This window comes from Thermobia domestica, chromosome 5 (genome assembly GCF_964235325.1).
Source record: "Thermobia domestica chromosome 5, izTheDome1.hap1.1, whole genome shotgun sequence".
Classification (NCBI taxonomy): domain Eukaryota; kingdom Metazoa; phylum Arthropoda; class Insecta; order Zygentoma; family Lepismatidae; genus Thermobia; species Thermobia domestica.
The window spans coordinates 48,278,343-48,303,554 of record NC_137458.1 but is presented as its reverse complement, the minus strand read 5'-3'; the positions used below and the strand labels follow the sequence as shown (position 1 = coordinate 48,303,554).

Genomic DNA, 25,212 nt, shown 5'->3' with positions numbered 1-25,212 from the left:
TTTAGTCTGTGCCAGCGCATGAGGTTACTGAGCCCGAGTTCAAAGAGGAAAGTGGGAGCAAGATCGACCTACAGCCAGCCTCACTGAAAACAGCGAGCCCGGGTATGTGTGTGAATCACAACTACGAGAGTCTCACTGAGATTTGAGGATATGGGTCTCTCGATATGAAATACTTCCTGTGCAGACCTTTGCTTCCCCGAGCTACTGGTCATCAAAGTTTGGGCTGAGTCAAATTTTCGTAGGAAAAAAAATCAGTAAACAAAGTATGCACATTTTGGTAAAACCAATGAATGAAGTGTGCATATTTTGCTAGATTGCCTTGTTTCATCGTAAATGCGGTTCATTGGTATGCAGCAACTACATTAACTGCGGAACAAATTCTCAAGAAGAAACGAAAATAACTGTTTTGGAATCGCTCAGTTTATATACATAATACGTTCATCTCTTTTCAATCTATGCTTTTGGATTACATACCGTGATTGCGAGTTATATTATGGTGTTTCGTTGAAATGCAGCGGACTTTCGTTAATTCAAAATATTACATAATTTGAATTAAATTTTATTCCCCCTAGAAAAAATGTATTGAAAACAATGGTAAAAATCGTGGGTAAATCGAAATTTTGAACCTCCTGTTTGAATAATTCAAAGTAATAAAGTACAGGAATTTCTAGTATTGAAAACAGAAGAATGCAGTTTCAGCTACTCAGAGGCAATTATAGGGAACAGTGACACAAACACAACCTATCTGATGATGAAGATGACATCTGCCCTGAAACAGTGTGCATCAACTTCATCTGAAACTTCCGACATGATCGAAAATTTCAAGATCGATTGAGTGTCAATCAAATGTTCCTAATAACGTATTTCACGAAAGAAATGAAACTGAAAAGTGTTAATAATAACTTATTTCACGAAATAAATGAAACTGGAGACTTTGTTGACCGTGAAAAGACTTAACTAATTAAACCAAATAAACTTCTTTAACAACAGCTATATAATTACCATCGTTACTCGTATATGTAGGTCACTGAGTACGGTATTACTTAATACTGTATATTTCCCATGGAATGAGTGGGTCGGTGAGTCAACAGGACGTGACACACTGCAACTCACCACCCATCGTGACCCACTATGACTCACCGACCCACTCTGCTTAGTACACTGTAGACATCATCTTGATAAATTTGAACACTGGTAAATTTGCCTACGTTTTACTTGCAAGTCCTTCATTTTCCTTCCGTTTTAATTTGTTTCTATTTACTTACCTGATATGAGATATCTAAGTGAAAGCACTTCTGGATAGTGATTTTGTAATTGTAATAATATCACAAGGATTTACTATTTAACTTTCGGGACAGTCGAATCTTTCACTTTTTTCCTTTACGTTGCCCTTAATCTGAGATTTTCAAATTTCATCCTATTTTTTACTGAACAGTATCTGTAATTCAACGAGAAAATGATAATATATTACAATTAAACTGAAATTAATCGTAATATGACCCATGAGAGACACTTTACCATTTTATATCGTAAAGGTCAGATCCATCGGTATTGCAACAGAGCAGTCCTTGCAACAGACCGTAGAAATTCAAACTCCAATTAGTGATAATTTCACAGCTTTGTTTTATTACAAATGTAAACTCTTTAGTTAGTGGAGAGGAGGGTGTGGATCATGGGTCAGAGGTGATGATGATGGGTTTTGGTGGGTGGTGGGAAGGAGTGGGTCATGGGGTCAGAGTGGGTCAAGTTTTCATTCACCCACGCCATCTCTGGAACGTGTGGTTTTATGTGCGAGTAAATGTCGTTGGTGTTGTATCATGTAAATAATATGTTACTTTTACGGTAAAGTCTACTGCAGATTATTATTACCCATATAGGTACAGTAGTTTCGTTCGCTTGATTTTGTATTTAGGCCTAACAACACATTCTTAGATAATTCCAACCTTTTTTTTTTTTCCTTGGACGTCGAATTATAAAGATTCCGCCGCTGTATTTATTTGAAAAACAATACTCATACAGAATCATCAGTTTATGAAAAAAAAGAAAAAAAAAAGAAGAAAAAAGAAACGAAAAAATCAATTCACAGCACACGATATGAATCAAGGCACGGAAACTGAATCCCATGGCTAGGTACGATGAAGAGGGAAAAAGGAGTAGCGTGTTTCTATATATTAACATCCGCACAGCTTCTGTGAACCTTCGGGAAAAAGTCGATTTGGAGCAGCAAACAGCAGGCAAAACTTAGTCTGCATTACAATTGTATTAATTAAAAAAGTTCATTCTTAATATACGGTGCATCCCGTTTTGGCTTTATTTAAACCTGTCACTATGATATATGGCAACGGACTTCCTAGTGAAGAAAAAAAAAAGTTTCTCAATTGAAATGAATGCTAGAAAACCCAACAGTTTCAGCAGCAGACGAAGATGAATATTGCCTGAAGGAACAATTAACATTACATCTTTACAAAATTAAGGGTACCAGTATATACGTTCTCTTTCTCTCTCTTTAGTGAAAGAGAGAGAGAGACTTCTGTTAAAGCTGTGCAAGTACAGAAAAAAAAAGTGGTAGAAACTTTTATAGGCATGTCTTCATTATAGTTTGCACACAAACAAAACCAACCCTCCCCCTCCCCCAATACCTACGGCTGGCTGGCACTATTCAACGAAAGGAGGGCAGTTTTCCTTGTGCTTCCTGGTGATAAGGCAAGTGGCTAACCATTTGTAATGGTGGCAACTTTTGACTCACTGAGAGTCAGCGCAGGTCGCCGCTAATGTCCTTTTCAAAGTTTTATTGCTGATACGAAAATTTGATTTGGTTTTTAATTCTATTATGTTTAATTTTTATAAAAGTAGTTTATTTTTAAATCTGCAACTTTAGTCTAATTGCGTTTGTGTAACGCTTCAAAGCTGTGGTAAAACATTTTGTATTCTTAACATACTCTCCTGTGGGAAAAAAAAAAAACTATGGATCGGGGTTATGGACCATCTTAATTTGCAAGTATTCCATAATCCTTTTCCACAGATTCCGTAAAATTCCTAGATTCTTCTAATGAGGAGAGTGATACCATGCCAGAATATTCTCGATCACCTAGTAACGAAATTAAGTGGATCTTTTAGGTATATATATAGCCTTTAACTAGCTGGGGGCTCTGCCCCCAGACTCCCGAGTTTGCTCGACCTACGGCCTCGTATTTCGTATCTATCGGCCTTTCCATCAACAGTAAATTTCATGAACTTGCTCTTCGTATTTCCTGAATTTGCCCATCCGGGGGCTTCGCCCCCCCACACTACCTCTTTACTCGGCCTACGGCCTCACACCTCTTGAACCCCCAATTCTATCGTTTCTTTTCCTATTTCAACAATCTAAAAGATAAGATTTTGTATCAGAAGAAAACGCCCATTTAATTAGCATGGGAATTTCTTCATCCCCCTTTAGATCCCTAAAAAATTTAAAATATTCACTTTTGGCAATTTTCCTATCGGTTAGTTCTGGAAAGCTACAATCATGCCAAATTTAATCATTGTAGCCCTACAGGAAGTGCTCAATAATTTATGTCAGCTCATGTAGTTATATATATATATATATATATATATATATATATATATATATATATATATGTGTGTGTGTGTGTGTGTGTGTGTGTGTGTGTCAAGGTGAAATGTCTGCAATGGGATACGTGGACTCACGCAGAAGTGTTCTGGTTGGGAGAAAGGCGCTTATTGGTTGTTTATCTAGCGTCCCTTTTGACCACCAAAGGAACCGGGACCTGTAGATACAATCACTTTACAAATTTATAGGTTTTTACTAGGAGTGTTTTGGATTTAGGACTTGGATGAATGAGTGTTAACCACCGAACTCGAGAAATTTATCGTCTTGTCTCGTTTCGAAATCGAGACTAGAATTATCATTCTCATCTTATGTTCAAGATGAGAACTCGTTTCATGACAACACTACCAGCGCGGCGGATAGTCAAACGGAGAACTCGGAGATAACCCTCGGACATAATGTTGTTCATCCCAAACCCACATGACCTGAAATCGAACCAGGGACCTCTCACACCAAAGATGAGCGCTCTACAACTGAGTCACCGTGCCCACTGGAGAGAAATGATCATTTTGCTTTCGAAGATCATTCGGACTCAGTGACTCGCTACCCTCACCTACTTACTACTTTTGAGACCTACAGTACATAATACATTTGATTAAATTAGGATCATTAAATGTCAGCATATCTCGTACGCGTCACTGATATGAACCTTCCTACTTGTTTATGTTGGGAAAACGTTAAAATATGTCTACTAGCTTTTATAAGGATATTTCATAGTAAATCCCCCAGAAAGACAGTTGAGATATCGTAGTAAAGGGACATTGAAAGCCTGTCCTGTTAAAAAAAATAAATAAATAAATAAAAATAACCACCTGCCGTGCCTAGATCTGACCTTGTCCAGTTTTTCGGATTCCAATGGCCACTGTAAAACAGGCTAAAGCGCCAGCTAAGTGGACTGTAATGACACACAAGTGGGGACGCGGACTGAGTAAGAATCACCTCATTTCCACAACTGTTATCTATCTTTCTTCCTACACTACACTCCTCTTCTGCTTGACCAGCAGCAAGCATCTCAAGTGGAGTCCCTTTCTCCCTAAAACCGCTTTCTCGCTGTATAACAAGAAGAATGTTATAACCACATACATATGTACATTGCTATAAATATTCCAACCATCACGGTGTATATAACATACGATATACACTTATGTCATTTCTCTTTTGCTCGTTGTCTCATTACACAATTCTACTTTACACATTTTCCTGCCTTGTTTTTATTCCTTTTTGATTTCAAGATCTATTACAAAGCAAAATTTCAACACCTACTAAACTAGAATAATTTATTTTCCATTATATACTTGTGTAAATGTATTTAAGAAGTATTTTAACGTTTCCTTTCTGATTTACAGTAATGCAGCAGCCCAGACAACAATATTTCGTTCTGAAAAGTGTTAAATCAAATTTAACTCGATATCGATCAACAAGGTATTACTCTGGACTCATTTTCTTTCAACATTGGCGCAAATCCCCGGGGGATGAAGGGGAGATGTCCTCCTAATCTTGGACCTGAGGGGACTGCCCCTCTCAATAATCCGATTTGAAATGTAATTTTAATCTACATTGTGGATGCCTAAGTAGAAACATACCAATTATAAATATGTATGCATTCAGATTTCAGAATGTGTTCACGGCACTGATTTGTAATATTTATATGTACAACTAATTCATCTACATCGCCTGATACATAATACCCAACAGGTTCACCTCAGAAATCAAATTCATCTACCGTAATATATGAGTCTCATTGCCCCCCGTCCAGAATAAGCCTCAAATCTGCCCGCCACCCAATGTTGAAGACAACTCTGCTCCCCTGATCCTCCACAGCATTGTTTTTCAACTTCGTAAATATTTTGAAAATCGCTTAAAAAAATATGGGAACGATCTTACCTATTCCTTCCCCAATGCTGAAGACAGTTTTGCGCCGCTGCAAATAAACAAATCGTATTTTCAACAAAGATAAGTGTAGCCCTTCCCGCTGGTCTAGCGGCTAGTATGCACCTCTTTGGTGCATGGGGTCCCGGGTTCGATTTCCGATATTAAAAAAACACTTGAAATTTGAACGCATTACAGTGGTCCGGATTCCATCTTCCACGTCTCATATAGCCTCGTTGCTGAAACGGGACGCTAATCTACACTCAAAAAGAGGGCAGGGTCGTTTACTAGTAGGACGCTCCTTCTCTGGTGCCAGAGGTCCCTGGTTCGAACCCAAGTATGTGAGCTTTGAGTTTTTATTGGGCAACATGATGTTGGGGTTATTTCGTTTCCTCCTACATTCACATTCCACAAATTCTTTAATCATTAGTTTCATTTAGTCTAGAGCAGGGGTTCTCAATCTTTTTTGACTGACGACACATTTTTATATTTTATAATAATAATAATAATAATAATAATAATAATACAATCTATTATAATAGTGAAACCTATTAGTTTTTATAATGACTCTATATAGCACTGAGCATTATTGCTACCGCTGGAGGTGTTGACTGGTACAATCTATCTCTGTTGGAACTAATTCTAAAATTCTGAGACACTTTAGGGGACTGTGAGACACCAGTGTGTCGCGACACATCGGTTGAGAACCACTGGTCTAGAGAGCATATTTGAGGACGTTACACGAGAAATTTCATCTCAACCAATAAGAAAAAGTAAGTGTATAATAGACAGCCAGTGTAAACAGAAAAGGGCTAATGCGAGATGGTGACTCTTCTTGCTCCTTTGATGGACGTCTAAAACAATAAGTACTTGAAATCTGATACCATAGGATAAGTGACTTAAAAGTATAAACATTGACATCATTACAACAATAAAATTACAGTTGGAAGCAAAATATTTACATAATCAGAGAGAGAGAGAGAGAAGAAAAAAACGATGTGAATTCCATTAAAATATGATAATCTCAATAACACGAGTGTCTCAAAATATTTAATTTGCCCTGAAACTAATGTTATGATTTCATTACCTCTTAAGAGACACTTCAAGAAAGACAGCTTATATTTATTTTTCGTAACAGCTGAAGAAAAGTTCTCCACTGCCACCTGCATGTAAAAGTAACTGACGGGTTCGTGCTTGCTGTCAGAAGTAACACGGAAAGTGACAGGGCACAACTGAAGACGACCACGTCAAAATATGGAAGAAGCCTGCCCAAAGTCTGAGAAGCAAGAAAAAAAAATCATAATAATTATACACGCACACTCTCAAACACACATACACGAAAAGAAGCAGATAACTTCTCACATATACGTTGGACATGTGTGGTCCTTTGGCGCTGTTTTATCCATGAAGAAGGGAGGGAAACAGGTTCTACTCTCAGCATTCGACCTTCACCCAAGAACTAGCCTTTTCACTCCGTTCTTAATTAATCCCTGCAGTCATCCTACGAAAGATCGAGACAGCCAAAATAGTGGTGATTTCTGTCGGAGTATCGTCTCTAAACACTAACACACACATATACACTTATATGCATATATTCAGTGTAGTGTGTACTTGGGCAGTGCAATGAAGCAGTCGTTGTACAACAAGTAGCCTCAGAAAAACAGCTTCCAGTCGGAGTAATTAAGATCGTTATCGGTCTCTGGGACTTCATTACTACGGCCATTGCTACAGGTGCACAAAAGACAAACACTCATTATAGGTGGTCTTGTCCACACATGTGGGATTAATCAGATATTGAATTTCAGATCTGTCCGTAACATGGATTTTTTTTTAAACTTTTACTTCTGAAAGAGTAAACTCAACTTCTGAGGTTTTGCTAAAATTGTAGGTAAGAAGTACTTCAACCATCAACCACAAGGAGCCACTGTTTTTTCTTTTTTTTTCACAGTAATTTTAAACAAAATGATGGCTCTTGCTTCTTACAGCTCCAGGAAGTTATATACAAGAATTGGTATTACTAGGTAAGATTTATTTCCTTAGTTTGTAGTTTTTTTTTTCAACCTAATCTACTGACAAATTAGTAATTTCAGACTTGAGGCTGATAAAGCCTACCATACTTGCTAAACCTAATTTCAGACCTGAGGTTGAGAAAGCTACTATACTTGCTAAAGCCAATTTCAGACCTGAGGCTGAGAAAGCCTACCATACTTGCTAAACCTAATTTCAGACCTGAGGTTGAGAAAGCTACTATACTTGCTAAAGCCAATTTCAGACCTGAGGCTGAGAAAGCCTACCATACTTGCTAAAGCTAATTTCAGACTTAAGGCTGAAAAAGTCTTCCATACTTGTTAAAGCTAATTTCAGACCTGAAGCTGAGAAAGTCTACCATACTTCTTAAAGCAACCTGCATTTACTAAAAATTGCTTATAAATGTAACTTTTTAAAAATATATAAAGTCTCTTAGCGTTTGAAGAAATCCATGTGCTGAGCGAAGTTGATTGGTATTTTGTGTGAAATATTGTATTGACTAAAATTTAATATGATGAAATATTTTCCATAAAGTCTTTCCCTTCTAAGGAGTACAGGAGAAATAAAGCACCTACTAAAATATAATTTAGTACAAGCTTTATAAAAGTTCTTTCCATCTAAGAAAGTTCAGTGTACTAAGCGAAGTATAGCACTTACTAAAATATCACTTAATGCAAACGTTTTGACAATCCCTTTCCACCTACGGAGATATTTTTCCTATTTCTGTTTACTGGACGAAGCTGAGACTGAGATGAAATATTTTTACTGGACGAAATACAGCACTTACTAAAATAATAATAATAAATATTTAATACAAGTTTTTCAAAAGCTTCTTTCCAATGTTTTTCCATTTATGGAAATCATTTCATTTCATTTCATTTATTTGCCTGCTTCATTAGCTTACAAAGCATGAGAAATTCTCATGTAAATTCTATGTTCTGGGTGAAATAAAGAACTTACTAAAATATACTATAATGCAGACTTTTTAAAACCCACTTTCTAAGTAAGTCTTCTGTATTGGTAAAAATAAAGCACTTATTAAAATGTAAATTAATGTACGCTTTTTGAAAGCCTGTTTCAAATTACGGAAACGTTTTTCCATTTATGGGAAGTTCTGTGTAGTGTGGAAAATAAAGCACTCATTAACATACAATTTGATGCTAGCTTTTAAAAGCTTTTTCCACCTCATGAAATCTATTCTACTATTGGATGAAATAAAGCACTTATTAATAGACAATTTAATCTAATCACTTATTTTAGTATCTTTCTCCTTCTCTTTCTGCCTAAGAAAGTATTTTTCTATTTTAGTACGTTTTGTGTACAGGGTGAAATGACGCATCTACAGAATTACCACTCTACTGGCCAAAATATATTTACTAAGTAAAGTATGAGGTATATATTCAGTATCATGCCGCGACTGCTAGTATATTAATGTTGTTTCTAAGTATTTATGGTCTAACATTTCTCATTTTACTAGCTTCCAGTTTTTCTTCTGATGTATGGACTTTGCTGATTATATTTTGTGGAATTGCAACCATAGAAGTCATATAAGCCGATGAGTACTTACCTTCGACAATAACAGTTCAAATTACAACTATATATATATATATATAAAAATCTGATCTGTCTTGGAAAAACCTTTACGGAAAATGTTTGTATTCAAGGACGCAAAGGGAACCAGTGAAATTTTATCCCATATTTACCCACGCATTTTGTTATACGTGCACAGAGTCTTTCTTTATTTATTTCTGAATAAATATACAAAGTACAATATTACCATCTGAGGTAATGAAAAAAAACGATGTTCTCCTCAACAATAAACATGTCTTTTTTTTTCACTTTGCAATATTCCACTCGTCTTCCACAAGAGATTAAATAACTTTTTAATTTAGAACTCAAGGCTATATAGTGACATTTAACTATGTAACAAAAATCTAATTGGTATTTAATATTCTTTTATTTTAATCATAAATAAATACCGTGTAATTTACATAAAAGAGAAAATCTACTGACTAACTCATCAACAGATCTCGGGCCGCGGTGGCTCAGGGGTACAGTTCACCTTTGGGAGGTGGATTCCTTGGTTCGATCCCAGCTCGCGCCAAGTGAGTTTTATGATGGACAAGCACCGTGTGCGTGGATTTTCTCGGGGTTCTCCCGTTTCCTTCCACTCTCTTCATTCCACCATTCATTCATTTCTCATCATAGCACCGTCTCTTTAGCCTAACCGGCATAAGCATAGGACGTAAAACTTGAAGATTTCATTTCATCAACATATCTCCGAAACGATTACATCTAGAACTTCTAAATGTTCTCCTTGCACCCAAGACCGCAGATAAGACTTAGTTTCATGAAATGCGACCCCGAAAGGTAGGTAGAGAGCTCACCTCTGGTACGTGGGGTCCATGGGTCCAACCTAGCTCTCGCCAAGGGGTCTTTGTAGTGGAGAAATATTGTGCGAGAGAGTTTCTTTTTTTTTGGGGGGGGGGGAGTTCTGGTTTCCTCCTACTGTCTTCATTAAAACATTTCGTTTATCATCATCGTCGTCTACCTTAGCTTCGGATGACGATCATGGGATGTTAAACCACATCGCGCAAAAGTCGTTACAAAAGACTTACCTACTTATGCATAGTGCACCATGGAAATTTAAAAATATGTGTTAGACTGTACAATTATTAGGAACAAAGATTAGTTACTTCTCCGCCCTAACGAGGATAGTTGTTTTGCAAATGTGTTTGACAGGAGAGTATTTCGGTCGGTGAAGTTGATAAAAGCTAAGACTTTAAACTGTTATTTCGTGATATTTTTTGAATAAGTACTTACGGTATAAAGAATTTCTATTTGTTCTGATGTGCTACATTTAATACGAAATTACATTTTGGAACTGAGATCTGTAGTTCAATTCTAATTTGGTTTAGCCAAGAGTTTCACATATTTTCATAATGCCTTCTGTTTAAATCACTGGTTATTACACCTACAGAGCTTTATAACAAAGTTTACTTTCGACATTATATATCCGTTGCAATTTTATTGATATTATTTACGTGTTCCGACGTTTTCAAGGTGTGTAAGTGTCATTTGAGATTCATCTGAGCACAACTGAGTTGCTAGTTAACATTTATTCTGACAGATTTAAATACAAGAAAACTAGTTTCTTGATTTCCAAACTCAACAGCACGTTAAATTATAGAGCAAGGATTGCTAGTTGAAATTATTTCGCTTTCAAAATACAAAATGCTTATTAGAACAAATACAGTAAAATCACACTTATATTTACAAGTTTTGTTTCTCGTGTTCCATACAAGTTTTTCAAGATCGTCCAAGAATATGAGTTTTTTTTTTTTTTTTTTTTTTTTTAAAGAGTTTAGGCCTAATGTCCCCGACTATACTCCGAGGTTAAGGAAAACGGTGCTGATGATGCTGAACGAAATGGTGAAATGAAGAAAGCGGGAAGAAATGATAGAACTCTTACAAATAGAAGAAACCACGATGTTTGATCATAACAAAGCCCGGCTGGTAAGAGCTGGGATTGACCGAGGGATCCCGCACAGCATAGGTAAGTGCTCTACCATTGCACTACTGCGGCCCTAATATGGAATATTAGTTTGTACATCTTTAAACACACCTGTAAGGCGAGAGAATGTATATTCTGTAAATTTTTACTCAAATATAGCTAATCCTGGGTTTAAAATGATAGGACTAAAGAGAATTCTTTCCAATAAGAATGAAGATATGGCGATTCGAACCGGCATCTGATGATTACGAAACAGAAACATAACCTGGTTGATTCTTGCATGATTTCCTCTAATAATTCCTTTATAGCAGGGTTGGTGACATGGTCCAGTGATTCACCTCCTAGGAGGAGAGAGTGTAGTGGTTACGGCTTATACTGTGAGAGTGATCTTACCTAGTGATCTCTGGGCTCACTAACTACTCCAAATTCAAGAACCAGCTGTGGTTCGAAGCCCATATTAATAGTACCACAGGGTAACGTAATAACGTTCATAACCACGTTCTAAATATAAAGCCACAAAACTCAAAATTCTCTATTTCCATTCAGATTCAATTTATATCTCCCATCTATTTTCAAACTTGAACATAAAGGCACAGTTATACAGAAGTTAACAGTACTGTGTATACACGTAATTTTTTTAAACCAACTTTAAACTCACTTTTCCTGGCGGACAAGAGTATTATTTATAACTGTCAGAATGACACGACATGAATCGAATAGAATATATTTAACATTTAATTCTCCGCCTCTCCGTGCCAAAAAGGCGTCAGGATATCAACAATGTTAAATTATTGTTTTATGTAAAGCATACACAGATGAAACCTAAACCTTGCTATTAAATGCGGAACATTTTTTCTTTTTCTTTTTTTTAACCTTAAAGAATACAACTGCACACATTAATACACCATCACTCGCTACCTGAAGCACGCCATTCAAGCCGATTTCATGCTTCTCGGCTATTCGCATCGTAAATTGATTGCAATCCGTCATATCCAAAAAAAGTCTTTTCAGACGATTTGATGTCGCCTACAGAGATATTAATTTGGCACCCAGCATGACTGCCGCATCGTGGCAGTGACAATACAAGTTTAAGATATGTATATAGAAGGGGGAGAAATGGATAGCTGAGATACGATAGTCTAAGAACCCAGGACCCATTGAGGTATCATTATGTGTTCGACAGCATTCATAAACCATCTCCGCGCATAAGACGGTCGATTCATCTCCGTTTTTCAAACCCAGTATAGTGTCTCCAGTTTGGTCTCGCGAGATTGGAAAAAAGGAAGAAAAATGGCGCGGGTAAGTTTCGTATTCCCCGTCGGTCCGTGTTCCTACCTCCTCCTCATTAATTCTCTCATTACTATGCAAATAAAAATGCCGCGACTAGGGTTCCCTGACTGATGACCATGTCGAAGACACCGCAGCTCCCCTATTACTCACAGACTTGACTTTCGAAGATACAACAGAAAGAAAAGAGGTGGGGAGGGGGTTCGCTATAAAAAGAAACATACCATTTTTTTTTTTTATTTTGCCGCTTTCTTCTGCCTCAGGTGCGAAATTTGACATATCGCTCAGGCCCGCCTCTTTCCCGGCGGGCAAGGGTCAGAGTTCATCTTGTGAGGGCGTCCCCGCTGGGACCCCCCAGCCATCTCGTTTGTCTTCTAATCCTGGGAGGCTACGTTTATTAAGCGTATGCATACCGTCAAACGAAGCATCGAAATACTATGCAAACGCAGAGCGGGGATTATGATAATAAGCAGAATTGAGAAAAGGACTCCCGTGCTCTGCAAGATATCAAGAGCAAGCAACACGAAGAGGATCTGGTTTTCAAGTCTCATTAGTAGTTAGGAATTCTGACAGTCAGTTTTTCTTTAAATAATTAATGGCAAACGTAACACGAAGACGTCTGCTCAATATTCGAATTAAGTAATCGAACTAGATTGAGAGATATCAGGCGGAACACAGAAAAAGAACGGACAGAATAAAAGCAAAAGCCCTCCTAAAGAAAGACCATCAAGCAATTATTCACAGTATCATGAACATGTAAGAAAATGACACATCCATCGATTCCTTTGAGGATCCGGTTACGATACCATTTATCTGCGAAACATTTGCATTGCGGTTTACTTGTCATTCACAACTCACGTAAGATTGTGAACAAGATAGGGATCATTAGCAACTTAATACACATATAACACATAGATGAAAGTGTGATGTGCTCCCGAATTGTTATTTGATTAGGATGCATGGTTCTAGTACGATTCCCAGTGGACACCGAATTTTCAGTGCATCAGCATCATCCAGAAGAAATCGGCGAGCTTACTGAATTCAGAAAAAAATGCTTTAGCCTAGAAAAGCAGGAAAAAACCGATGTATAGTCAGCTGTTTTATACCGATGTGCTGACTATACATCACTCAGTTGAAAGATGTCTGGCTGGATCATAATTCTTTACGGTTTTATAAGCAAAGGTGTTCAGTTTATATACAAATGCCAAATTAATATAAACGAATTCACATATATGGACAAAGTTCAAAGTCGTACAGTGTTTGCTCACTTCTGGAGTTTAGGGTATCAGGTTTGATCCCTGATACAGAAAGGGCGTTGCATCAACACTGTGATCACCCAATTTCTCATACTAGCATTTCATCAGCATTCCCCATTATCATAAAGTATATACAATATGTTTTAAGTCAAAAGGAAGATTCAATTGAATTCGTATTATTTACGACATCTTATAATTTAGTAACTTAGCTATTTCTAAACTCCAGAGGGTAAAATAACCGATATCCATTTGTAGAGAGACCTAAAAATATGATAACATCATCTTCTTATTCACCTCAACCATAGGTTGGTGGGCAATATTGAAATTTTAAAACTTTTCTCTCCCTTGGGAAAGCTGTTTTATACTTTGATAAGGTCTCTTCATAACTACATCTAAACATTCTGTCCTTGGTCTTCCTCTTCCTGATTTTCCTTTTACCTTTCCCTCTATTAGCACGATATAAGAACATAAAATGTAATTTTATTGACCTGTAAACGGAAATTTCAAAGGAGACATTTCTGCTCCTTCCATATCCTCCTTTTTAGGTACGGCCTTGTGATGCGGAAAGTTACTTTGCAAATTCCCATACAATCACACGACCTAGTATGACAATGCGTAATAAATAATTTATTTTTTTCACACAGTTTGTACGCCATAGCATGGAATAATATTAAATAAAGTGCTCTGTACATAAAGAGATGAAAAGTTGTGTTAAAACTGTGCCGTAAGTTGCGAGATGCCCAAAACTGATAATTATCCCCTCATCACCAGATTGCAACAGTGTCTCTATTGTAGAACAGGAAAGATTTTGGTGGTAATTTCACGAAGAAATAAATCCGACAGGCTTTTAGCTGGAAATCTATAACGATTCTTATATGGCAGGGATGGTCAACATGTCGACCGCGATCTACCGGTAAATTGTAAGAGGTAGCAAGCAGTCGTCTATGTCATAATGCCTGTGACCATCATTGCTAATGTTACCTGATCATTTAGTGAACAGAAAATGTAGACCGTAAGCTATTTCTGAAATAAGAAGCAGCCCTAAGATTGGATAAATCTAAGAATATTGGTCACTCCTGCAACCCTCTCTGATATTACATTTTCCTTTGTTATTATTATTATTTTTTATTCTTATTTTGCGTAAAATGACGGTAAACAGAACTTAACGATTTTTTGGGAAAATCGAATTCTTACTTTTATCAAATATTAGAAGCAGAGCTGGCACAGTTTAAAATATTGGTTTGAACGTGCAACTGTAACGAACATTTGATATTTCCTATCTCTCAGAAACACAACCTCCATGAAGTAATAAGAACGAAGAGTTAAATCGCAATTTCTTTACTTCATACTTGTTGTTCCCCAATACACATAACTTCATTTATAACTTCCATGAGGTGTGAAAACAGCCAAGAAGAAAATCGTCATTTTTGTCATATTTGGCGCCTCCTAATACTCTACTTTTTTTTTTTTTTTTAACAACTTCTATGAGGTGAAGAAAGTGAAGAACAAAATCTTCATTTCTCTAATATATTTGTTGTTTCCCGACATATCTTACTTCGTCTACAACTTTCACGAAGTGAAAATAACGAAGAGTTAAATCGGCATCTCTCTGATTTAAATCGGCATTTCTCTGAGTTAAATCGGCATTTCACTAACTCATATTTGTTGTTGATCGATACAACCCACTTTAACTACTAAACTTCAATTCGGTATCTCATATTTGTTGTTAGTCGATAGAGTCCACTCCGTCTACAACTTACATGTAATAAAAAGGACGAAGAGTGAAATCGCTATTTCTCTATCTCATGATTGTTATTCCGCGATAGATTCTACTTTGTCTACAATTTCCATGAAGTAAAAAGAATAGTTAAATACGAGTAGCCATTTATCTGTCTCATATTTGTTGTTCCTCGATACAGCATACTTCGTCTACAATTTTCACGATGATAAGAGCAAACAATAAAATTTGTAATTTCTCCGCTTGCCTACAACTTCCATGAATGTCTCGTATTTGCTGTTTTCCGATAGTCCAACCCCCTATTTCCTCTATATCTTCCATGAATTGAAGAGCAGGGATAAAAGTGGATTTGAAAAGGTGGGGGGACGGTAGGTAGCGGCATGACGTCATGCCGTTTTCCCTGCCTATCTTTGCCCATTGCAATTTTTTTTAGAAACTGGGGGGACGCCGTACATATTTTTTCGAGGTGGAGGGACGGCGTCCCCCGCACTTTTACCACTGTTGAAGAGACAAAAATGCTGTTCCTCATTAACACCCGAATTTGCCTAAAACTTCCATGAAATAAAAATTACAAAACTTACATTCCCATTTGTCTATAATTTTCTCAATACACCCCGCTTCGTCTCCAAGAGGCCATAGAAACATCTATTCTTTATACTTGTATATACGTAAAATCATCGTTAATGTCTTACCTATTAGCCGGTGTTCCGCGCCGGATTTTCCATTCTGGATTGGAATTGACAGTTGGACGTACACCTCCGGTCTCCACACATACAGCAGTCCGGACAATGAGATCACGACAGGTCCTCTGTAAACCCCGGAGTTCTCCCTCGGCTTCCTCCATTCTCTGAAATGAAATAACCATCATAGAGTCAGGCGTCAATGAGAAATAATACAAGGATATTATTAATCATGGCTTATAAGACAACTTTTAAACGCTCATACTAGAAAGAGAGAGAGAGAGAGTGACAGAGAAAGGGTGATTAAAACTAGCTTTTGGCTAACTGGAGGCTTCGCCCCTAGACCGCTGCGTTTGCTCGGCCTGCAGCTTCGCAAATCCTACCGAATTTCCCGTTTCTCTTCGTATTTCAACTACCTAAAAGATAAAATTTTGTATCCCAAGAAAACGTCCGTTTAAATAACATACAAATTTCTTCACCCCTCCTTAGGCCCCTTAAAAACTAAAAATATTCACTTTTGGCAATTTTTCTGTCGGTTAGTCACGAAAAGTTACAATTATGTCAAATTTAATCATTGTAGCCCTACAGGACGTGCCCAATAATTTCGGGATGTATAAGATTGTATATCATATAAATAACATGGAGAAAGTTTTTCAGTACCCCATAAAACCACTCTAAAGTTGGATTTTTTTAAAAAAGTGATTTACTTAGGTAACGCTACCGAAAGCGTACAGGCATACCGAATTTCGTGTTTCTATTCCAATTCCAAGTACCTAAAACATGAGATTATAAGTTAAAGAAAAAAAAAAAATAAATAAGATGAGAAATTTCTTCTTCCCCCTTTAAGTCCTCTAAAAATTAAAAAATATTCACTTTTGGCAATTTTACTAAGGGTTAGTTCTGAAAAGCTACAATCATGCCAAATTTCAACTTTCCACGTCAACCGGAAGTACCTTATTTTGATCATGTAATTTTATATATAATAAGGATAAGGAAATAAATACTAATAATTGGGTTTACATTTAGTTAGAAATAATATAGTTTATCCACGGAACACAGCTTAAAAGTCTGTATTACATATCGGTTTATATAGCGCAAAATTAATTTAAATCTGGTAAGGAATATGCACATCGATTAAGGAAAATTCAAGTGAAAATATCTCGTAGATAATAGGATGAATGATAAGCCTACGTATCCATTACCTTGGCCATGTTGGTGAGTACAACGCTTCCTGGAGCCAACACCCCTTCGAGATTTCTGGCTAACCTCTTGAGAGCAGCCAGTCTCTTTTCCCGCTCGCTGAGATCTTGCTCCGACCCAGAGTCAGAGATTCCGCTGTCAGACAATGAGCCCTCCGTTCCTGGAGAAGACACGGTCGAGTTTGTAAGAGCCACTTCAGTCTCGCCAACAATGGGACTCTAAAATAAATCAGACAAAAATGGACATGATTAAATCACAAAGTTAACAAATAATTCACAAATACATATGTGTACACAATAAATACTCTGCTACTGTCATACGAACTTGATAGATTTAGCTGAAGATCTTCAAGAGTCTATTTGAATCCATATAGACTACATTTCTGGATTAGAGAACAACAGAACAATGTTCCTCTATTTGTACTTATGGTTATCAATTCAGTAAAATTATTTGTAATTCAACGTATTGGTTGCTAAATTAAAAATAAATATTTATTCAGCGTGGAAAATCAATTAGGAAGCTACATTAAATCAAAAGTACAAAACTATGATCTAGAACGACAGAATTAGTGGCGATGGGGCCTCTTTTGCAATTTTACTAAAGATACGAATACGATACAATTTGTTTTCTTTTTAATTATTTTTTAAAATTATGTCTATTTTATAAGACTGACTACTTAAGTGTTGTCCTCAAGACGAGAAACGTAACAATTATCTCGCCTCGTTTTCGTAAATTAACTGTAAAACTGATAGTGATTATACGAACATAACAAAGAGCATATACTTTAATAATATGATTTAAATGTGGATATTACACACCACTGGTGGGTCTCTCGTGACGCGGACGAGAAAAGCATTTTTTTAAAAAATTTTCGTGAATAACATAAATAATAAAGAAAATTTAAAAAGAAATAAAAGTAAACTAGATAATATCTACAAAACCCTATTATAAAATTTAATAATAGTTAATTCCTAGAACTTTCATAGTGTTCAACAATTATGACGTTATAAACTGTGCACCCAAATTTCTGGCTTATAAGAAAATATATGGAAAAAGGGTGTTAATTTATTTAATAGCGTTTTGTAGATACTACCTGGCTCACTTTCTACATTTTTGGATCAAAACATACAATATATTTCAATCAAAAATTTTCTTGTACGCTTTATAATTATCTGGAGAAGTACACATAGTGTAGCCAACTCCAAACTATCACTTAACTCAGTATGATGAGCTTATTCTGTAGAAAATACGAAAACACGATTTAGGGGCCGTTCAAAAATTTTGTGGGCCCTGATCCAGGTTCCAATATGTTTCAATCAAAACCTTCCTTGTACGCCTTATATCTAGAGAACTACATATAGTGTAGCCAACCCCAAATTACCACTTAGTATGAGCTTATTCCGTACAAAATACGAAAATTTGATTTAGGAGCTGTTTAAATATTTTGTTGCCCCTGATCCAAGATATTTCAATAAAAATGTCCTTGTACGTCTTATATCAGAACTACATACAATGTAGTTAAACCCAAACTATCAACTGACTCAATATGATGTGCTTATCCCGTATATAAAAAAAAAAACAGTTCAAAAATTTTGAAAAAGAATCGTTCAAAAATTTTGTGGCCCCTGATCCGAAAACTAATTATTGGACACGATCGCAATCTTTTGATGCAGTTTTGGGGCCATTCCTAAAATTCTCGGCCAAGATTGTAATCTCTGGATCCATTTTTTGGGGATCAATCTTAAATTTGGGGATTAATCTTGTTTATATTTCTCATTGTCTTTTAAGTTAATTACTAAAATTAAAAAAAAATGTGGGGGTGAGCTTATAGAAAAACCTTAAATGTTAGTAATAATGTTGAACTTTAAGATAATGAAGTTTAACAAGTACAATAAGTATAATAGGAGGTTCATACTAATAAACTTTCGTAAATCAATCGTCATTGACAACAACCGGTAGTATTGTATACGTCTAGACTATATTTAACTAAATTTGCTAAAAAGCAAGGACATTAATTTCTTTCCGTTTACGAAAAGAGATTGCATCTGTAATAACTAGTTATTTTTAGCAACTGGAACGTCAAACTCTGGAATTATGACCACTTGCTGAGGAGAAGTTAATGTGTTTATGTGTCATACAAGCCTCTTCCACTTGCTACTGCTACAGGTAGTTTATTAACTAATGGAACACGGGAGAAGCGTTGCTACGCTGTTTAAACGCTCCTGTTTCTCCAATGTTAGATTTTAGAAAGAAGAGAAGAGAAAATAATAAAAAAAAGTATTTCATTGCCTTAAGGCTCCGTCCAAATGAGCCATGTCCAATAATGAAAAGCGTGGCGCAGCATATTAAGTAGTTGGCATCCAGTATCCAGACTCGGCTCCACGGGACGAATAATATTAGTAGGTACGGAGAGCAAAAGTGGGGGAGGGGAATGATCAAAGAAAGCAATGACTCCAGAAAGAACTTCGACTCCTAACAACTCAGTACAAACATTATTTATGTATCGCAAATTTTCAAAGACGTTTGAAATTTAGTCAGATCATTTTTTTTTTTGTACTCTAATTTTGTATCCTAATAATGGTGGCATTTTATTCTAGTTTTTCATTCTACAATTATCCACACAATTGCAAATTCAAATTAACCTTTCCAAGACATCGAACTCAGAACCAAATACACTACAGAAAAATTAAATGAAATTTTTGTTTTAGTCCAACGTTTATGCCCTGTCAGATGCAGACAGATGGTTATTGAAAGAGTATTATTATGAAGGGACTTGATGAAATGGAAATGTAGGAGGAAACCGGAGAATCCTCAAAAAAATCAGAACACAATGATCTTTAAAACTCACGTGCAATGGGATCGAACCAGGAACCTCACTCAAAAGAGGTGAGCGCTCTACCACTGAGCCACGTGCCTCCTAACAAGTACATTACAGCATTGATTGGATAATATGAGCCTTATGTTCTTTTCCAATATTGTAACTAAAAGTGAGACGGAACATACTGTTTAAAGTATAATCCGAACCACTCACCGGATTTGTATCCGAAGTAGGAAACCTCACCGGTGGGCGAATCAAGATTACACGCACAGAAAGCACAAGTGTTATCCACTTGTCCACAAAGCGGCAATAACACTACAGATAACAGTACCTGACATCTACAGCACTCGCCTCACATACGAAGGAATCCACATTTAAACCCCTGCTAATAAGAATTAAACGTCTCATTGTTCATTATGAAAATGTTTCATAACGTTTAAATTTAGAAATCACGACGATCATCAAACTATTATTATTATTATTGTGATTGCACCGAAGGACTTGGTTCTCTGTTGGCTACGAGTTTAAATCAGGCTTAATTAAAAGTTTTAATTCTCACTTGTCCTAATAATAACCAGCAAAGCGTATTCATTTTTAGTATGGTCAGTATCCATTTTCAAATAATTAAATTGAAATAGAGTTGTAAGTCGGAATTAAATCGTCACAATGTAGAAATATTAATGCTCAAATTTAAATATAATCCACAAGCGGCATCTATTGGCATCAGGTAGGCACGCACCATGTGGCGACACCTAATAGCTTGATTATGTACTATTACGAATTTGGGTTACTCAGACAATTATTTCTTATTATAAATAGTATTTTTTGAGTTTAGCACCCCGTTTTAGCAGCGAGGCTATAAGAAGTGGACCCACAAGCTTGACGTGGGACCTGAACACGAGTCCCCCGCCCCAAACGAGCGTACACTAATATATAGTAACGAGAGAGCTCTATAAATAGAATTCTACCCATTCTTATTTTTCAGAATCATTTTCTTACGAGTTCATTTTACGATTATAACGTAGACACTGGTCCATAATCACGTTACCGAAAAGAGCTTTAACTCAACGTTCAGCTGAATTTTGTACTCAAATACTATTTTACATAATTGCATCGGAAAATTCATCCAAGCTCCCTCAGAGGATATCCGTTTATTGTGTGCTGAACCTGGAAATACGTTAATATTGATTTTAATTCGAGTTTGAGTTCCTGTGGTTTGCGTCTCCTATACAACGTTAAGGTTATACCGGCTGAACCTGCGCTATTTACATAGAGTATAGTTCTAATATGAGTGTAAATCTCCTTCCCACTGTTCACTATATCTGTGCAAGTCCCTTTACAGACACAAGTAACGGACGGGAAAACTTGAAAAGGGAGTGAACTGCTATAGACAAACATATAAATGTAGTTTTGTTTTTGTTTTTGTTTTTTTTTTGTTTTGTTTTTTTTTTTTTTTTTTTTTTTAGTGTATACAATGTTGGTGAAAGTTTGTAGCAAACTTGAATAAGTGATAGATAATACCAAATGCAAATATTTTTCTTATAATTCCATATCATCCGAGTACGCCTAATTGTGGGTCCACAAGCCTTCGAAGTTATCAGCTTGCAATAGGTTTTGTTATTCAAATTAAAACAAAGCGCCTGAAATGTCCATCAACCCGCTATACGTAGCTCCTCTACTGGTTGTCTTTCACAAGGGTACAAACCTTAGCGTTCTACTGGCAATATTTAACTAAAAGAGTTAAAACGAAGCCTAAAATGTGGAACAAAAAATTAAAAACAAGTTTTTAAAAAATGAATGAGAAATGGCAAATCTACACAAAATTTAGAATCGACTAGTGAAAACGGCACGTTTCTACCACTTATGCTTTTGGAGATCTCATTATCGAAAGGATTGGACACGAACACACAAATTTTTCTTTACAAACATTTACAAATCTAGCATTTAAATATATAGATAATGGGATCGAAACATGCCCGTATCCAGGGGGGCCGGGCCCCCTCTAAATTTTCACGGTAGGGTTGCAAATGAGCTCTAATATGGTTGGATCGCCCCCTCCCTACATTTTGGGCTGGCTACCGGCCTGGATCGAAACCATATCCGGCGCTTGAATCAGATACAACTGACGGTGAACAGACCATCATGCAAGATCAATGCTTATAATATAGGTCGTTCCCCACGACACATTATCGCCTCCAAGAGGGCTCGATAAAGAGACCAAGTCACACCGGCTTTATTAATGTTACGAACCTTTAATTATATGGTGCATTGTGCACAAATCTAACAATAGATGTTTCGAATGAGAAATCAACACTTCCATGAAAGTAATACGAATTAGAGTCGTGCAGAACGTTAATTATAATCAGATTTCTCTAATCAACACTGCTTACGTACTTAATGTAGCGATTGTGATAATAAAAATATGACAACTCGACCATCAAATCAATGACGGTGTTACATGATGAACAACGGCAGGAGAATGTATTGTGCAAATGATATCGCGCACCGACACCAGGTGGTAGCACTGTACGTGGCCTTTTATTGGATTCAACATTTTTTAACAGATTAATTTCTAACGAGAACGTATTGCAATGAAACGAGCTGGAGCATATCAGTGCACATTTCATACGTGAATAGGCCCTACTCAAAGATGTTTATGCGTATATTTCGAAATTCATTTCCCTTTAGGTAAATCTACTAACACAAAAATGCATGTTACTTTTACCATAAGGCACGAAAGAGAAATCCTCAATAATAATAATAATAATAATAATAATAATAATAATAATAATAATAATAATAATAATAATAATAATAATAATAATGTGTTTGTGTACACCACGTGAACGAGTTTGGTACGTATGGCGTGATATTTTTTCAACCGGAACTGCAACTGGATTTCTTTAACTTCCCGTTTGAAAAGAGTGTTAAGAGAAGATTGTACCTATTCTTAGAGTTCTAAATCGACTTTAAGAAAATGGTTGTCGCTATCTCTTGTCGATTTGCTCTAAGTAAATTAATATGAAACCGGGAGTTGTAGTGGATTTCTATGAGTTCGGGTTTCAGCAGAGAGAGTTAGACCTAAGATGGAAGTGATATGTATTCCTGTTACTCTTAGTCGATTACAGGAAATCGCTTCTCGCTATCTATTACCGTCTTGCTCTATAGTAATCAACGACAGTGTCAACACCTATGGCTGGCCGCCAACTATCTTACTGACAGACAGTCAAAAAGAAACAAGAAGTTTGCTAATCATTTAGGAAGTCATGGCTACGCGTAGAGAGATTATTACGTTCCCTCAATAATGTGGAAGTTTTTATTTGTTTGTAACGGTCTGTAGAACAATTCATATGCTGGCTAAGTTTGGTATAGTCAGTGTTGTCATATTACGTCATAACGTGGGAAAACAGGCCTTTTTTTTTTTCACGACACCCAATTATCACGGCCGTGGAATGTCTATACTTGATGTCAATTTGTCGTTTTTGTTTCAGAACATACATTCCTACCCACCATATCCGTGAGCTTTCCTATTTGTTTACACACATACAAAGCCATAACTGCCTTTAATTTCTGATTTTTCACGTGTTGTGAAAATTTTTTCTTCACCTTCTTATGTTTCTGGTATTCATGAGGACGAACATAGAATAACAGTTACACAATTTATATCTCAAAAATACCTACAAGGATAGGTTTCCTGTGGGTGAGAGTTTCATTTCATTCGCACTTATGGTTCAAAAGTTCTGACACTCCAAAGTTCGGTTTACATGACTTGACGAACACCCTGTAGACAGATTGTGTCCAATGAAGATACTATGTCGAAACACTGTACTGTTCACTTTTTGTTCTATTATAGATACATTCTTGTATTTGATAGCTGTACTACTATAATAACGGAACGCACGGTGGCTCAGTGGTAGAGTGTTGACCTGTTGGTGAGTGCACTCTTTGGTTCTATCCCTGGCCAAGTACGTGTGGTGGATAACATCATGCCCGTCGGTTTTCTCGGGGGACTCCTGTTTCCTTCCACTTTCTCATTCCACTAATTCTTCCATAATCATTCACTTACTTTAATCATTGTCTCCTTTGTGTAAAGGGCATAATCGTTGGACGTTAAACTGAAAGATTCATTTTATAATAACTAAACGTTACAGTATACATTTTTTTCTTCTTGGAGAGGCATTTTTGTATCAGATTAAAATTGTACTGCTATAGTATCGAAACTAGGGATGGCCAGAACCGGTTCCTGCTGGAACCGGTTTTCGGGTCTGAACGGATCCGGTTCTGGAACCGGGTTTTCGGATCCAGGTCCGGAACCGGTTGTGAAGACCGGATCTCCGAGAACCGGTTCCCTCGGAACCGGAACTTTGTGCCCATCCCTAATTGAAACAGCATGCCCATCCCTAATTGAAACAGCACTGTACACTATTTTTCGCCCTTAAATATTAATTACAAATTGAGGCGCCTAGAATCAAACCCCGCCGAATCCTCTTACACAATTTTGTGGAAAAGTCACAAAAACTGATACAAACTCTTGGAAATACAAACATAATTTTGTTATCAAACATGTTGTTAATTGTATTGTGTTATAATGACAAAATATGAACACAATCCAACAATAACAATTTAAAATAATAAAAAAAAAATAGTTGTTGGAAATTCGGATGTGGCGGATTTTGATATTGAATGAAGGATTTGGCGGGGACTTGATACTGACAGGACTTGGCTGGTATTGAAAATCAGAACTAAATTTATGCTTTTGCTTCAAGTTCAAAGGGGGTTTAAAACTAAGTACGATTTAACAATAAAAACGAGGGAAAACCAACAATTATGATATTGTAGGATATCAATAATAAAATGTAAAGTTGAAAAATACTTTATTATGCTGTCAAAATTGGATAACACAGTCATTTACAACATTAAAGCTATCTCAGGTTTGAGACCATAATGTGTTAAATATAAGGAAGAGTGGCTTTTTACATTATTTTCCTAAACGACATCAAGATTATCTTCTTCTTCGACTATGTGGGAACACGTGATTTCTTTTGAATTTGCTTCAAAATGATTCGTTTGGATGGGTATTGAATTTGAAATGCAAACTGTCTGGCTTCTTTTGCACCTTTTCTGCTTCTATCTTCCAATCTTTAACTGTACTGTTACCCCTACCTTATGAACTGTACCATGCTTCTGTTCTCATATTGTCCTGGTCTGAAAATCA

At 36.5% G+C, this 25,212-nt stretch overlaps 1 protein-coding gene across 4 annotated transcripts in view; it reads right to left on the bottom strand.

Annotated features, from left to right (window-relative positions):
- The window catches only part of klar (klarsicht), an 828,351-nt gene that overhangs the window by 10,651 nt on the left and 792,488 nt on the right, over positions 1–25,212 (bottom strand). For all 4 annotated transcript variants that reach the window (XM_081758673.1, XM_081758668.1, XM_081758672.1 and 1 more), the window contains 2 exons: positions 17,182–17,397; positions 15,992–16,146 (listed from right to left, as the gene is read on the bottom strand). In XM_081758673.1, coding sequence (XP_081614799.1) covers positions 15,992–16,146; positions 17,182–17,397 — 371 coding nt within the window. The remainder of the gene's footprint in view (positions 1–15,991; positions 16,147–17,181; positions 17,398–25,212) is intronic.